The sequence below is a fragment of the Grus americana genome, chromosome 5, assembly GCF_028858705.1.
Source record: "Grus americana isolate bGruAme1 chromosome 5, bGruAme1.mat, whole genome shotgun sequence".
Taxonomy (NCBI): domain Eukaryota; kingdom Metazoa; phylum Chordata; class Aves; order Gruiformes; family Gruidae; genus Grus; species Grus americana.
In genome coordinates, this window is record NC_072856.1 from 43794743 (window position 1) to 43812662 (window position 17920).

The 17920-nt window shown below is 37.8% G+C and overlaps 1 protein-coding gene across 12 annotated transcripts in view; it reads left to right on the forward strand.

Moving 5' to 3' along the window:
• Positions 1 to 17920, forward strand: part of MIPOL1 (mirror-image polydactyly 1) — a 198528-nt gene that overhangs the window by 69869 nt on the left and 110739 nt on the right. For all 12 annotated transcript variants that reach the window (XM_054826663.1, XM_054826661.1, XM_054826653.1 and 9 more), the window contains 2 exons: positions 5207 to 5240; positions 5500 to 5670. In XM_054826663.1, coding sequence (XP_054682638.1) covers positions 5207 to 5240; positions 5500 to 5670 — 205 coding nt within the window. The remainder of the gene's footprint in view (positions 1 to 5206; positions 5241 to 5499; positions 5671 to 17920) is intronic.

Below are 17920 nucleotides of genomic sequence, written 5' to 3' on the forward strand. Positions count from 1 at the left end.
CTGAAATCTTGCTTTGAGCAGCAATCTCTGAGGAAATGACAAGTATGCTTTACATTCCCCTAAGAGGCATCATAACTATGAGCCTTACTCCAGTCTTACCAATTTCTTCTGTCACTCTTCTAATTTTGCATGTTCCAAGAGTAAAGAAAGCAAGAAGGTTTTGTATGGCCCCCAAAATCAAATGAAACTGTGTATAAGCTGTTAGCATAAACTAAAGATCTTTGAGGTTAAAGCACTCAAGTCCTGCAGAAAATTCATTATTCTGGTTGACAGACTTAGTCAATGACTTTTGGTTTTGTAGAAGAATTCACAGGTTAAGTGTGTGAGAGGCTTATCGCTGCTTTTTCTGCAGTGGAATCCATAGACACATGTGGCAGGTCTTGACACACATGAATCCCTCAGAACACCATCACTTGTTTTCCCTTCAGCCCCTTCTGCCTGCTTGTACTGGGTCTGGCTGAGATGGAGTTAATCTTCCCCATAGCAGCCCTCGCAGTGCTGTGCTGTGTATTGGTAGCTAGAAAGGTGTTGGTGACACACCAGGGTTTTGGCTGCTGCCAAGCAGTGCTGGCACAGCACTGAGGCTGTCTCACCAACATTCCCCCCACCTCACCAGGAGGCTGGAGGTGAGCAAGATCTTGGGAGGGGACAGCTGACCCCAACTGACCAAAGGGATATTCCATACCGCATGACATCTGCTCAGCAATAGAAGCTGAGTGAAAGGAAGAAGAAGTGGGAGGCATTCATTTACTTACGATGTTTGTCTTCCGGAGCAACCGCTACGTACTGAAGCCCTGCTTCCCGGGAAGTGGCTGAACATCACCTGCATATGGGGGGTAATCTTTTGTTTTTCCTTTGCTTCTGTGCACTACCTTTGCTTTTGCTTTATTAAACTGCCTTTATCTTGACCAACGAGGTTTTTTTTCCATCTTGATTTCTCTCCACCCTGTTCTGCTGAGGAGGGAAGTGATAGAGTGGTTTGGTGGATGCCTGGTGTCCAGCCAAGGTCAACCCACCACACTGCTTCACTCATGTACTGGAATACCAACTCAGTTCTAAGCAGAAGGATGAGAAAAGAGAAGAAACTCCATTACTTGGAGAACATACATACTACTTTCCCCAAAAGAATGTCATTGCAGAAGGCACTGGACACACTGGTAATGACAAAAAAAGGCCATTATGTGCTCCAAGGAGAGGGTCAGGAACTTCCTTGGCTGATAGCTTGGAGCCAAGCTATTATACCTGTTTGCTGTCATTTAGAGTATAGCAATTGTTGTTGCCGTCATCCACCTGGGATCTTACTCTGATGCTTTATAGAGGGGCCTGATACCCTGATGCCATTCACAGTCTCAGAATTGGCACAGAAAATTTCCCTGTGGAAAACACCAACACTACACAGGTAAAAATTGCAATGGGCTAACCAGCTACTTTTTGGTTCAATACCTGATACGCATTCCTCTGCCTAAACCAGTGAGCCATTGTCTGTAGCTAGTATCTCTTTCTGTATTTTCTGCAAGGGTGCAGGTCGGGCTTCTGTGTGATATTTGCTGTCATGACAGCCAACACCAGGACACGGGACTAGGGACAAAACCAATTTAATTCAAAAGAATTGTCCTTACCAGGCTGCATGTGTACTGTAAGATCATAGTTCCAGTATTTTCCAGGGTCTCCTGTTCTGCATTGCAGAGACTGACTGTGGCAATGGCAGCTCATTGGGAAGAGTCATAGCCAAGTCTTTCACATCGTGGGTGCTGTGTGACCTGTCACTGAAGGCATTCTGGACACGAACAAAATCCTTAGGCAGATTCCAATCAGGCTTATTCCTCCCATAGGACACAAAGATGTTGCTGAAGGGTTCTGAAAAATGTCAAATGCTTTTATTTCCGTTGACAGTTTTAGTGTTAGTTATCAGAGCAGTAAAAGAAAAATCATAATTGACAAAAGCAGAGAGCCCAAAAGCTGCATTTGTTCCCACTGTAGAGTGTGTTAAGTTTGTTAATCATCCATGCAGCAAGTACTTAATGGTAATGAATCACTGGGCATTAATTACCATATGTAATCCCCGTAAAGGGAGAAAAACTCATTCTTTATGTTCAAGTAATCATCATGTTCACCGCATCAGATGTCTTAATATCTGCCCCTTTCCTTACCTTGCTACCCATTCAGCCAAACTGCAAGTTTGATAGGAATGTCTTAAGACATATCAGACAACGTAAGAAACTTCAAAGATGTCTTGCTCTGTTCCACCAATTTATATTCAGTATTACCTCATCCCACAGTGACTGCATCCATTTGCTCAACCTGACCAAGGTCAAGCTGACCACAGCTCTTCCCTGACCCATATCAGTCCTCTATGTGACAGCACCTTCTAGATATCGTGATATTTCTTCCACAAAGAGCAACGATACGGTACAGGGAACCAATTCCTGTTGTGATTATTGGTTTGGGGGGAGGTTGTGTTCTCTTTCCTGAAAAAAGTTTTTTTGCTGTTTTTGAAATCTGTGGGCATTACAGAAACAAGGCAGCAGGATTGCCTTCATCAGATTCAGCTGCTTTTCCTCTGGTCCACTTACTCTAAGCTTGCAGGATGCTTATTCATGCAACCATACACCTTGCAAACAAGAAATGGTTGAGGGAGCCAAGATTCCTACTGGAACACCAGCCTGGCTCCAGCACTCAGGCTTTCCAGAACATTGGGCATCTTTACTAACCGTGGCAACTTCTCAGCTGAGGTGACAAGACACACATTTCTGTATCTGCCTGGATGTCTGGCATTTTGCAATGGGAGGAGCAAGCCAGGACTGTGACTGGGAAGAGTCAAATTGAGGTGCTGCATTCTCAGAAGCAGAGTCAGCCCAACCCCATGAGGAAATTACTTTTCTCATCCTCTTTATTCGAAGTAGTTTATTACTGTGGCTGAATGGAAATTTTTTTGGAGTTCACCTCAGCACTCCACTAATCTTTTGGAAGGAGCAGAGATGATGGGATGAGCCATGAGGGACTTGGTTTCTTTTTTTAGTTTTGGAGTTTCTTCTGGAATCTTGGAACTTTTCCAACTACCACCCTTAATATTTTCTTCCTGATGTTGGTTGTTCAAAAGGTCAAGTTGTCCGTCTGAGACGTGGAGCACATAGAGGTTTGGTTTTTTTTAAAGAACGTTGGCTACTTGTGCCACACTCATCAAGTTTTAGAGTATGGGTCACTCCTTCCATCTGCTTTGGACTTATTCCAATCAGAGATCTTTACAAGAGGGCAATATTGAACAGCCTGCCAACCTTTATCAAACGCTTTAATGCGTTCTTTAAATTAGCAGCTGGAGCAATTCAGTTGCCATTATTTAATTGTAACAACCAAAATTCTTTCAGTGCTTTTGGCCCTAGGGGTTACGTTAGCAGAATGTGTGTAGAATTGGGGGGAAGAGGAATCCTTGGTTACTGCTGTTTAAAATCATGAAAGATCTAAGGGTCACTTATTGCCTATGCACAGCACAGGGAGAGGTAGCAGGGCAAATACACAGCTCTGGATGGTGCTTTTTAAAAAATACTGTCACCTAAGGAGATGTACGTACACCTACAGACAGATCCCTTGTGGCAGTAGTATGCTGAAGGGTTATACTTGTGGTAGAAGTTCCTGTTCTTTTTCCCACCCCCAGTTCTCCCTAAAGTATCTTGCTTACCCAGCCTGTTGGTTGGCTGGGTGATTTTGTTGGCCCACACTTTTAGCAAGGTAGAAGTCCTCTGGAGAAGCTGAGTCAGTCCTGCCAATTTACTTTGACAAATACCGTTCCTTTCATTGTGAATACAAACTAGCCGGAGATCCATTTTCAAGTCCCACATGAAGTGGCACTTAGAGCAATGTAAAAACCTAAAGCAGGAACTCTACAAGGAGCCGAGTCAAGGAGCCAGTTCTGAGAATTTGGACTTACAATATGTTTGCTATTTTATGATTTGTGTTACTTTGTGAACACAAGTCAAACCCAGTAAAGGTTAGCTTTTACTTTGTTTTGTTTAGTTCTGGTGCTGACTGTATATGTTGGAGTAGTTACTGCTTGTGCATTCCATATAAATATACCAGCTGTTGTACACTGGTAGTACATTCTGAATTATTGCTTTTTTTATTTAAAGAATTGATTTTCGTACTGGTTGATTTACTGTGCCTTATGTACTATTATCTGGTAAAACTAATGCTTTAGTGTAAAAGGTGCTAGTGTGCTCTCAAGTGCTCTATGATGTTTGCTAGCTAACATCTTGGCTTCAAAGCAACACCTGTCACAGCACTGTTGAAAAAGTGTGTGTTGCTGTTTAGTAGATGTTAAATGGTACTATATCTGTCTTTTAAAATATCATATGCTAGTGACAGACCTGCTTTTAGTAGGAGTCACCATTAAGTAAGTAGCAATGGAGTGGTAAGGTAACTTTAACATGCTCTTTTTTCCAGGAGAGAGATCACTTCTGTTTTAAAATACACATAAGTGTTTAAATAATATGCTGTCCGTATAACTAACTTTAAGTAAAATAAAATGCACACTGTCCCATTAGATTTTTGTGCTATCACACTGCTTTTGCACAGCCAGTGTTCAATGCTGTATGACTAAATTCCTGGTATCATCTTTGTATTTGACAGGTCAATATATGTTCTGTTGAAATAAAAAGGGGGGAAAGTGCAAGGGGGGTTGTTCCAGAATTAAATAAGGGCCTTGCAGAGAATTGAATTAGTTTTAAGGAAACTTCAACTATGGTTTTCTTCCTCATTTTGGAAGAGAGAGGTGGAAAAATAATTACTTTAAAATGGGGGGAAAAAAATCTCCACAAAAGACCTGTCCTGTTTCATTTCGAGTGCAGTAAAAACAACAAAAATACAACGTCAGGTAAAAGTTGTAAGCCCAGAAATAAATAAAATAAGAGCATCAGTCATTTCTATCGCTGGGGAACTTTCTTCATCTAAGCACATATGAACAATTGATCCTTGTAGTCATATATAGCAGTAAACATTAATAACTTAACAGTCTGAAGTCAGTGCTGAAGATATGGAGCATTATTGAAAGATGGAGTCGAGCAGGTGGCACTTTAATATGTTCAGTGTCATGGTTGACTCTAAAGACTAGTAGAATGAAATTACTTGAGGTTCTAAAGATTTAAAAAGCGAACTCATTTTGCTGCACTAAGGAAATGCTACTGATCAGGCTTTCTGTGTCCCTTTTTTCTAGGCTAGAAAATATTAACCCTGAAGAAAATGACATGGTAAGCCATTCTCTGAGGAGATTTCTTGATGTCAGTCTTATATCTTAGAGGCTTAAGTTCAATTGAGTGGGTTTCAAGAACTAAGATGTGGGAAAAAGAAGAATTGACACACTAATAATGTACATCTTTGCTGCAATATGAAAATTCAATAACTTCACTCAGTCAATTTACAATTCACATGTGCCTATTAATTAAAACCCTATATTAAATAAAATATATTAAAACTTCATGTCTGACTAACATATAATGCTGTTGGTAGACATTACAGGAATTACTGAACAGAATAAACAATGCAGACACAGGGATAGATATACTGAAGAATGGAGCTATAATTCTGAATCAAATACACAGGACCAAAGAACGTAAAAAGAAAATAATAGCTGAAGAAATGAATGCAGTAATAGAGCAACGGGATGCTGCTTTGTCTCAAGTAAGTCTCTACAAGTATGTAATCACTCAATACCAGATTTCTTTTTTTTTTCTTTTTTTCTTTGCTTTACTGTTGGGGAAGAAAATTATTTTGTTTGCTTTTCTCTGTTGAAAATCTCAAAGATAGCCCTTGTCGTAAATGGCTGATTAATGATCAACTGCTTCTTCATGGTAGTAGTGCCCATGGAAATGGCATGAATTCATTTCGTGAGAAAAGTTATTTTTGTATTTTTTGCACCTGATCACTACCTGTCTCCTTTTTTTAAAACAAAATCGTTTTCAGTGTATTGGCCAATCTGAAGAGCTATGAAGGGCTTAGTTCTGTAGTATGCTGTGTTGGTATAATGCATTGGACGACAGTTAACTGGGACTCAAGGATTTGTGAAGGGCTATAAATGGCAGAAATATACATTAAAGGAAGATAATGGTACCACATGCAACAATACAAGCAATTCCTCCCTTTGTTGCTTTACATTCAGGAGATAAAAAACCACATGTGGTCCTTGACTCTCAAAGTCTTAATGCTTCTGCTACATGACTCGAAAGAAACTGAGGTCCTTTTCCTGCTCAGATACTCATTCCCTGCAGTTTCCTATTTTCACAGAACAATGTTGTCTTCATTCTTTTCACCATGAAGAGAGTCTCCTTGCTTTTCCTATCTCATGGAAGAGTTCTTCTGTTGTTTTGTTTTTCCCCACAGTTTTATTTCTGGGATTTTTACCTAGATTTAGCTCAATAGGATCAGGCTGTAGGCAGAAGCAGCCTAAGTAGGGAATGTATCTCCTGGAAAAACACAAGATTTTAGACTGGATGAAACTCCTGTATTCATCCCAGGCAAGAAATTTCATCTGAGTCTTCCAATACTGAAAATTTAGATTATTAATGTGAGTTACCAAAGTTAGCCCACATCTAACTAATTTCTAGTAGATTTAAAGTCAGGTTTATGATCTTGAGTGGTATTGACAACGTTGATTAAATTTATGTTGTATTGAGAAGTCTCCTGGTAAAAGAGTCCCTTCTACACACTCTGTAATTTTCACTTTTTTCAATTGTTGTTTTTGCATTCTCTCCTACTTTAAGCTTGAAAGTCCCATCTGCCTCGTGCTTAAAATACTTTGTGTGTCTGTCCAGTATGCATTGCAAAGGATGTTAATGTTGGAACTTTGCTTTTTCAGTCTGCTTTCTTTTGCTTTTATAATAATGATGAGCAGCATAGCTACTGGGAAACATCCAACAGTCCTACCAAAAGTTTATGTTCTTTCTTCTTTGCACAGGGCATTTGAAAAATGAGCAGCTTTTAAGAGAAAAGCTTTCAGCAAAAGAGAAGGGTCTTTTGATATTTTTATTTTGTCAGTTCTTGCATCTTTGTTGAAGTGGACTTTCAGACATACTTGGACCATAAAACTTCTATGAATGTCAGAAGAATGTCATTGTAGGGCATTTTAATATACATTTTAATTGAATTTATTTTGAAGCTGCCTGTTTGAGGAGTAATCTTTTCCAAGTAATCAGTTTGGAAATTATTAAAGATAATTATTTTATATAGTAATGGCTCAAGTGCCACAACTAGCAAAGCCATCTTTAGGCCTGTCAGCAAAAAGCACGGGTAATGTTAAGTAAATAGTGCAGCTAAAAAAATAAATGAATAAAATATTAAATCCCTGCCAAATGAAAATTTAAATATTTGGTGTTAAGCTGTGCTACTGTGATACCATTTGCAATTTATAATACCATTGTTTTAAATTAATTATTATTAATAGAACTCTATTGATCATGTGTTGTGTTTTCACATAGGTGCTGCTTTTACGGCTGTTACTCTTGAATCTAGAAAATAGATCCTTGGAATTGAAGCTACCGTTTAAACCTATGTTTCTCACTTGATGATTCCTTGGGAATTCGTACCGTACTTGAATTATTAGTAGTCTTTTGTTAACATTGCAATAGCGGTAGTTATTACAGTGCTAACAGCAAGAACAATAGGAGAGGGATTCCTACACTAGACCACAAAGGGACTAGATATAATTCAGGGGATGTATATGCTTAGCATAACAAATGCAAATTATTGGAAGTTAGATCTGAGGTCGCCTCAGGCATTCATAACATCTGCAAGTTAATTTTTTTTTCTTTTTGGTGGAGGTGACATCAAATATGATGGGGGGGGGATTGACGCAAACGGGCTGAGACAAAGCAGAAATAGAGCAAACCATTAGCGTGCTGTGGCTGTCCTCTGGAAAAGGTATTTTTAAAGTACAGAGGTCACTGAGCAATGGAACCTAAATGCTTCATGACACATTGTGGGAACACCGTGTTGCTCTGCTCCTACTTGATGTTGTGCGGTGCTGGAGAGGGCAATGTCGTTTGAGTGACCACCATAACCAGTTCCACATGACAGAGAACTGCATACATGATAACAAGGGTTTGGGCTGACTGTTGAATGAAACTGCATCTGTTTTCCTTCTTTATGGTTTTCTTCACAATAGGCTGGCATTTGACAATTGAGCACAGTGAATATAAGTAGTATCTAGCTTTGGGGGTTTTACTTGTAGGATTTCTGATTTTTCACAGTAAGAAAGAATAACACAAAAACCTTCACAGCTCAAACACATTGCTTTGATTTCAAGTAAGGAATAGGTTACATTCCTAGAGAATGGACATTCTATAAACTGTGCATTTCCTGTGACAGATTGCTTTCAACTAGTGTTTGAAATGCGGCTTTGCAATACTTTTTCTGGTAGTTATACTATTAAGTTGCATTTAACTGGACTGCTATTGCCGCATTCTTGACAATGATTAGCTAGTTGTGATTCTACTATTTGAATTTTACTTGAATAATTTTTTAAATCTTCAAAAAATGAAGAGCACTGTCCATGTCTTGGAAAGGTCATGAAAACGTTTTTGTGACCCATAACACCCAAGAACTTCTGCATTTTTTTTTTTGAGATTTCAAACGTGAATGTTACTTCTTACTAGGAAGCAGATAGAGGCACTTCTATCACTGTATTGAGCTGTGCATGTGTATGTAATCTTAGATCATTCACTAGATTGCTGAGCAAATATGCAAACTACTTTTTGTATGTGTGAAAACAAATAAAATGGTATAAACTCAAATATTTGATACTACTTTTAGTATGTATTTTCAAGTGAATAAAAAACAAACAACTAAAGCGTGGCTAAACATTGACATCCATCTTCTCCTGTACCAACCCCCTTAAAAAAACAAACTCAACTGTTTGGTTGTATTTGCTAAGATATGTTTGTTAGTGAACAGATACTGTGTTATACTGGGGAGCTTGAGTCTGTTTTATGACTGATCCTCTGAAAGGAAAATGGAGAAAGATGCTGACTGTCATGAGAAATAAAACATCAGTTTCTTGTCTGTAATGTTCAGGTTTGTCTTAACCCGTTCAAGAAAAAAACTTATTTGTCCAGTTAGTTGTACTACAGTTCTGCCTTTCTTCAAAACTCTTTCTTGCTTGAGTAATCCAATTAGTGACAGACATTTAATAAAGAATACATATGGCATAGTCATATTGTGTGGTCTTCACAAAATACTTTAAAGAAGTGGTTTCCAGCAGGAGGCAATACAGTGCAGTGTCTCAAACTAGCAACCACCTATTAACCACATCACACCTCATGGACAGGAATGTTAATATGATTACAGGGTTGGCAGCTGAAGCTGAGGACTTGAGTAAGTCATTACGATTACTTTACTTCTAGTTTAGAGAAGAAAGGGGACCTTTTAATTGGTACAGCTTGAAGGAAGTGATTTTTAAAGCTGAATAAGAGATGGTTTATAGTTCAGGAGATCATGTGTTTGATATGTTTTCAGTCCTAACTTTCATTCTGTAAAGTTGTTTTTTTTTTTTTAATTGGGAACAGTCAGTTCTATACAGAGTTTTAAATATTAAAGGTGTAGAATTTGTTGTTAAGGAAAAACAGTCGTTTCATGGCTGGCAAAGTATTGTCTGTAATACTCTGATCTTGAAGCAATAACATAACTGGCAAGCAAACCTGGTTTTACAGCTTTGAATAGTTTGATCACATCCTGCTGTGCAGGAACATGCTTATGACTGTTCATGTAAAAAATTGGCATGCACCCAGTTGCTCATCTGAAGCAAGTTTAAGTACCTTTCTCCATTTTGAGGCACTGCTTGGCAGCAGGCAGCAGTTTATCGTCATTGAAAACAAAGATGAGAAGCACTATGCTTGACTGCCCATCATTATCAGTTTCGACTAATGACTAATAACTGATAAATGTCTGTACTTAAAACAAGCCAGCTTCTTGCTAACTTTTTTTTTTTACATTCTGCTCAAGCAATTTCCCGCCTTTTACACCAAATAAGGTGTAGACCTCTGTGTTATCTGTGATTCACAGAGCATTAAGGCATTCTCAGCACACATGAGTGAACAGGTCTTATTGAAGTAATAAACCCAAGAGCTGTATGAAATGTAAAAACAACAAAAGTATATGTAAATGAAAAAAATTGCTTACAGATCTTGGGCCCTTAATTGAGGAATAATCACGGAACTGGTTACAATGCCTCGTGACTCTCTTAGGATAAGAGTTTGAGTTTGCAACCCAACCACAGTTTGGGATGTTATTTTTAGTAATTTGAATTAGCAGTACAGTTTAAACTTTGTGTTTTGGTACCCTTTGACACTTCCTGGTTAAGGATACCGGTCGAGTTCTTGGTTGGCAGGAGCACATCTGACAGTGTCCTCTTAGCAGCTCTGCCAGGATGCTTCCCCTACTACCCTTTCCCCTTTGCCACTGATATTTGGGAACAGGAAAAGAAAAGGTAGGAAACTGTATTCACAGTTGTTTGTGAACCAGGCAGCTGCTGTGGGTTACTGATGGTTTTGGTCACGGGCTTATTTGAGGAGGGAAGTGAAGGTAAAAGGGATGTTTATTGTAATTTGACGATCCAAGGACCATGCTGGTTCACTCTTATGGCTGGTTTCCTGTGGGCAGGCAACAGTAAGTTCCTGTTGCCCTCATTTGCAGTGCTTTTCTCCGAGAGGTAACAGAGGAATGGGCATGGGGAAATTACTTGCCAGAAGGATGGTTAAACAGAGAGAGGTGTGCTGCCTGCAAGGTGCCTCTTTTGCCCTGCAAATTTAGTCCAAGTCCTGAGAGAAAGCAATAGGGATATGGAATAAAATACAGAATAGATTTTTAAAAAAAAAATAATTTGAGATTTAACATTAAAAGTTGCACTGTGACTGCAGGGAGAAAAGAAACAGGAGTTGAAGAAATGGTTGTCAATTTTATTGGTATTCACGTCAGTGGCATTGGGTAAACCTCACAGGCATCTCTTTGGAGGTAATGCTGAGTAAAAGGGATCCTGAGGAAACATCACAAAAAGCCAAGTTATACAAGCAATTGTTGTGATTAGCAATATTAGTTTTCCATTTGATTGTGTTGCACTGGAACGGTGCTTTATAATGTCAAATTTCATTTCCTGTGTACCTACATAAAGGTAAACCTTTGAAAGTTTGACTAAATCCATGTTTTAGGAAGTCCATGTTATACTGAACATGGCTAAAGCCACATTTTCTTTGCTGCTTCTCAGAATAAACCAAGTGAATCTCACCGCGCAGAATTTTCAGTGCCAAACAGCCAGTGACTGCGGTAGTTGGGAGGCATGGAGTGAAACCTTTGGGAGTGATGCTGAAGAGCAGCAAGAATCTTTCACATCTCACAAAAGGGCGGGTTCTTCCCTATTCGGCTGCTTGCTTCCTCTAAAAACAAACCCAGCTTGAAAAATGATAATAATTCTTTACTTTCTGAGACGATTAGGTATGCTCTCTCTAGCTCAGATATATTTGTGCTAGCTGGAGCATGAATATTTTCCAGGGGAATATCTGGTTAAATATTTGGCTATGTTCAGAAGGTGTATGAAGTATTTTTTTCTTCTGAAGTAGGAATTTTAGTCCACTGGAGGTGAAAATAGAGAGGAAACTGGCCAAACAGAATCCTCTTGATGTCTTATGTTGGGTTTTCTGATTTGTGTAGAATGTTCCCCAAAAGAATAACACCTGTTTAATCTTTTGTCATGGTGCTCTGTTTTCTTTGATCACTGTATATAAGTCTCAGTTCCGAATTCATTAAGAAAGCTGAGGAGAGGTGAGATGTTCAGACAAGATAATAGGAGAATTTTTGGGGCCATTACAGGTCCGTGTCTGTAGTGTCATTTGGTCTCTTGTATTGACGTAGCAGAGGTGGTGATTTCTCTGTAGGCAGGTATCTGTTAATAGGGTATGAAATTCCCTTCGATTTCACTGGAGTCAGAATTTCACTGGTGAAAGTGAGTATTTTGAAGCTTATTCCTTAGTTTGACTTCAGCGAGGCTTTCGTTGCATGAGGTCTTGTAGTTTTTGAGTTAATGCTTCTCACAGCTGGGAATGCAGGTCAGCTGGTAGGTCATTAGTGGGAGGGAGAGGAGGATCCGAAGGGAATTACCCTAAGGAGCTCTTATACCGAACTTTTGTATTTAGCCCATGAATGCTAAGTATGAGTAAATATGTAAATGTTAATGCAGTGTTTCCTTGACGAGAGGGATTACGGTTTGTCTTTTTGAACTTCTGAAGCAAATTTTTAATTGATGCTACATTTCTTCTTTTTACTGCCGTAAGGTTTTGGCTGAATGATGCCCTGAGACACATCATTGTTTGCATTGTTAAATCACCTGTTGTTCCTCTGCAAACAGCGTGTTGTCCAGAATTCACAAAATACATGTCTGCATAGTATTTGAGGGCATGATCAAGCTTTGTGTCTTCAACTGTAAACTTCAATGAATTTCCAGTTGAACATTCATCTTCTCTTCAGTACCTAGAAACTCCTCACCCCTTTGAAAATGACAGTAAATTTGCATGCAAGCATGTTTGATTAATTGCTATTTGACTCATCTATCACGGTGCTAAGCTCTAGATTCACACAGCTTAGACTTTCAAACCAATTTCTAGAATTAATTTAAATATTTAATGTGAAAACCTTAGGATGAAAGAGAGGAAAAATGTTTTGTATGCTTACTGATCACCTGTTTTAGTAGCAACAACCCATAGAGGAAATTTCCAGTGCGATACAAGCAGAATTCAAATAGTATGCCCTCTGAAGAGGAGACTGAATCGCTGTCATGCAATAAGTTCTATAGGTACCAGAACTATTGTAGAGGTACCTAAAGTAAGTTTTCCACGGTACCTAACACTTCACAGTTTCAAGTTAGGTACTGAGTGTTGAATCAGATTTCAGTTTGCTTACCTGTTGGATAAAATGTCACTGATTTTCTTAAAAAAAGTAAAATCTGTGTGTTTCATATTAAAAGCTTGTTTTTCTTAGGCAAGTTTCTAAGAAATGTTTCTGCAAAAGTACTTTGTTAGTTTGGATACCTGCATGAGTTTGCATAAAAGACTTTTGATAGGTGACAAACAAGAGTTTTGTGGTTCATATTTATATTTAATGTGGACTCTGAAAAGGTGAATGTGTCTGACCTGCGTGTTCATTTTCCTCCTTGCTTTTACCCATTTGCCACTTCTTGAATGTTCACCGTTGTAATTTGTGGTTGATTATGTCTGTATTAGCAAGTAGTGTGAACAAATAGGAATGGACCTGGAGTATGAAATGGCTCTCAGCATCTGAAATCCACCTGAACATGTTTCAGGGTGAGAGTATGTGTGTGTTTCTTTTTGTTTGTTTTTTACTTTGGACTAGCTGTATTCAAGTCCTATGAACTGAATACTCATTTGTGTCAGCATGCACTAGGTGTATCTTTGAATTTGCTTTAATCAAAAAAGGAATCCAGTTCATGTTCTCATATAGCACTCCATAGTGCAAAACAAAGCATAAGAAGTAGAGACGGGTGAGAGAAATTATAAAGTGCACCCCCAGTGCAAAGTATCATGCAAATTGTGTTTCTTCAGTGAAAATTTCTGAGAGTTATTGAGAACTTGAGATAAAAGTCCAAAGCTTCATTACTTGTAAGTAGAGAAATGGAAAAAATCCATTTAATCCAAGAAAATATTTTTAAAATTAGTTACGTTCAAGCTTTGCTAGTGTTTTGTATGAAACTAGGATAAAAATGAGATGTCTTCAAGAAGGAGAATCAGATTTATTAAAAAAATAAAAGAAATAGCTAAAAGAAAGTAAAAACTACTAGTTGTCTTGGAGAAAGTATTCCAGTATATTCATATTCAGCCTTTTTACTTTGAAAATTATTAGACTGCTTTATATGCAGACTTTTCTGGTGAAGATTTTGGACCTGTCCACAAGACATAAATGAACTAGGTCTCAAACTAGTAGCATAGATCACAAATAAAATGACGCACAGAATATAAAGTTTGGATTTAGTTGGACAGTGGAGATATCTACAAAGAATAACAGCCAAACTATATTGCTGATAGTGCTCCTACCAAGGCATCAGTAGTTGACTAAGAATATTGTGGGATATGAAGCTAAGAAGAATTAATAGAGCTGCTTTTTGTTGACTTTTTTTCCCCAGAGTCCCTAAAGTGAAATATTGACCTATCTTCTAGCATTGCAATACCCTCCACAGTCATCCTTGTGATTCAACATGTGTGTTAAGCTGTAAAGAGGGGTGGTGAGTAAGGAAGTTTAGGTCTGGCAGTAACAGAGGATGTAAAGAAAAATTATTGTAATGATGATATGCTGATTACTCATTTTTAACAGAATGGTAGATGACTGTGACTGAAATGTAGGACTTCTTAATAAACATTTTTGTTACTTCAATTTCTTTCTAGATTTTTGGCTGGTTTTAAATAAACAGGTAACAAGTACCACAACAGCAATTTTCCCTCTTGCATTGGTCTGGACATTGTGACCTTTTTTTTGGTTGTGAAGCAATTAATCAATTTCTGGAAGTCCTCAGGCTTGATGATGTTATTTTACATATTCTGGTCTAAAGTGTGTAGTGGCGCTGGCAAAGAAGTGGAACAAGAAAATCTATCAATATGCTCTTTATGAAAGAAAGATTTCACAGTAGCATTAACTTATCTATGTCTCGTTCACCAAGTATGCCTACATTTGTTTGTTGTATGGCTTTACTGTTTCGTGCCTCAGATGGTGAGTATCTAGGATTTACCCTCTTTTCCATGTTCTGTTTATTCACTGCTAATTATTTTTCAAGCTGAGTTGCTTGAGAACAAGAAAAATTTAGCTTCCATTACCCTCTATTGCAAATGAAGGACAGGCTTTCCTATTGCGTGTGCTCTGCATGTGATTGTAAGATGCTGTTATCAGGGAAGTCGTTAATGCTGTCTGATGTTAATGTTTTGTTGTCATTGTTTTCAGTAGTGTTTTTAAAGTAGTTATTGATGCGTATGCTGTGGGTATACACAAAGCACAAAATATCATATTCTGATTTATAGTTTACTGTTGTATTGAAAATACTTTTTTAAATGGCACAATTCAAATATGTAGAAATACTTGAAGGCCCGTAAGAAGCTGTGATTGTGTAAAATGTATCATACTTTTAGCTATAACAAAAAATAATTAACTGTGGATGAAGAACAGTATTAAATCTTAACAACTCCAGAATTGCAAGAAGTTGTCATATTTTTATCAGAAATACACAATATAAGTGGCTAACTACAGGATATTTCATTGGTATAATGTACCGAAGCAGGATAATCGACAGTAATGCTTCTGAAAATATGCTTTATATTGTTGATAACATAGAATCGATACTATGTTTTGAGAGAGGGGGGAGTTTTAGCATTGCCTTTAGTAAATGAATTAGCAGCTATAAAAATGTAAATCTAAGTATAATAACCAAAGTTCTGCTGCAGATACTGGTCATCTTTCAGTTACGCCTAGTTGCTTATTTCTTAATTAGCTACAACATGTTTCTTTGCTATCTGTAGAAGTATTACCAAAGTTTAGATAACCCCAAAACCAGAGTAAAGCTCTGTGTCAGAAGACTGGCTGTGAACACTTTGCTGCTAGTTGTCTCATGAGATGACTTGTCACCAACAGGTAAGATTTCCTTCCAAGTCATGTTGTAATCATGATGAGGAATTTCATACCTCAGACAGAGATTGTATTACAGATCCCAGCAACGTTAGGAAACAATAGATTTCCCTCTCTTTTGCCTGAAAGAGCTCTGCTGGGTTGTGTTCAGGACAGGAGTGAACACCAGCCCTCTCTGTCAGTTTACCTCCTTCATCTTCTGTGGCTTTAAGACAAAGTATTCTTTGTCAATCTGCAAGCATTTTTTCAGGCTCATTGCTTGAGGTCCTGTTCACAATCAAAACTTTAGCACTTTAACTGAATCTCAGTCTGCAAAACTAGTCTTGAAAAGCCCACTGTGAAAATGAAAGCATCCAGTGCCAGCCTCCCAGAAGAAATAGCAAAATCCTTGTTAATCCCTTGTGCTAAATAGTCATATCAGCCTTTCTACTGTAGGGCTAGCCAGCAGCTGTGTGTCTTGTTACATATTCTCTTTATGTCGTGTGTGTTGTCTTCTATGGTATCCAGACACTTCTCAGCAGTAGTCATGCATTTACCCGTTTTGTTTGTTTTGGCAGGCAGGCCCATCACTTTGCTTTCAGAAGTTGTCATAATAGTCTTCTCTATTTGTGTTTTTACTAATTTTTTTTTTCTGCTTAGGGTGTCCTACCCTCTGCACATGAAGGATGGAATTGCCAGGAAGCTTTGAGTTGGATGAGGGCAATGTTGGTAATTGCACGTGTCAAAGGCAGCTGATTTTAGATTTAAGCATTTCTGCTTTTCAGTAATGTATCTGAACACTTTTAGGTGGCTGTTAATTCAAAACTGCATGAGAAGTATGCATCTATTTGGGTACGTAATCACATCGATCCCTGTAAAACACTTCAGTGAAGCTAAAACTAAACTTTGTTACAGAGGTAAAATCTTCAGATTCAACCGCTACTTAATATTTGAAAAATCTTATTCATGTACCAAAATCATACAGACATTTCTCAGTATTACTGAAGCTGAGCAACACATAATTTCTAAATGTGTGGGTTTGGTTTAGTTTGCAAAGCTTTTGTTTACTTTCTTAAGCGTTTCTTTGTGGGGTGTCTTTGTCTTCCATGTATGATTCATTTTAAGCTTGTGCGACGCCGATTAATTTCTTGGGTTTTTAAATTATTTTTATTCCACTTTTCAGTTCATTTGAGCAAATTTTTAAAAGATGTCTGAAATATGGATTTTATATATTTGCTGTTACCTACCTAATACTTTCTGTATTGGTGAGAAAGAAACTGATTTCACAATAGTACTTGAAGATTTGTAATTAGTTGCTCTATTTTCACAGTTATTCTCAAACTGTTAAAACAGATATTAATATTGCTTTCAGATAGTTGTGATCTTTAATACTAAAGTTTCCTAAAAAAACATGTTGCTCATTCAAAAAGTACTTTTCGTCCCTGACACATCTGCAGAGCTTTGTGCTTTCACCTACCTAATTAGCTGGTTTAGTTTGTTATAATCTCTAGTTTAAAGTAGCTTTTATTACATGTTAAAGAAGTTTTGGGAGAACACGTTACACAACAAAAAATTGAAGAACTGCCACTTAAGCAACTGACAGCTCAGTTGAGAGTACGGTATTTATCAGGACAAACAGATAGTGTGTACTACAAGGAACACCTGCAATCCCATGATTATAGTATCTGAATAAAGAGATTAAAAAGCTGTGGCATCTATACAGTGATCCATGATACTGTTTTCTCAAATAAAGTGATGATATTTAAAAATGGACCAGAAGTATTCTTGTACCTTTGTGCAGTAAATGCTAACTTAACGTTTAGGCAATAGTCTTGTTTGCATACGGATTTTAAGAAAATCCATTTAAGATTATTTAAAAACCAGCTTATTAGAATGACATTGTTTACCAAATTTTGTTTTCTTGTGAGCTAATATTGGTTATGTTCAATTAAACAAGGTTACACTTTCTAAAAACATACCTCTGTCAGCAGCCAAGTGCCTTGCATATATCTGAGAATCAGATTCCTAATTTCTAGATCTAGATAGAAGATCAGGCTGTGAATGTTTCTTTCTAAAATTTCTCCTTTTCACACACCTTTGGTAGTTTAGATAGCTGAACTCCAGCGTATCATCCAACATTACCTCCATTCTACTGTATATGTTTTTTGGGTACCAACACTGCGGATTATTAACTGAGGGTGGGGGAAAGGCTTTAAACAAAAGCAATTATCAGCTATCTGTCATGGTGTGTTGTATCAGATGTTTGACAAGCTGTCTCTTGGCCACA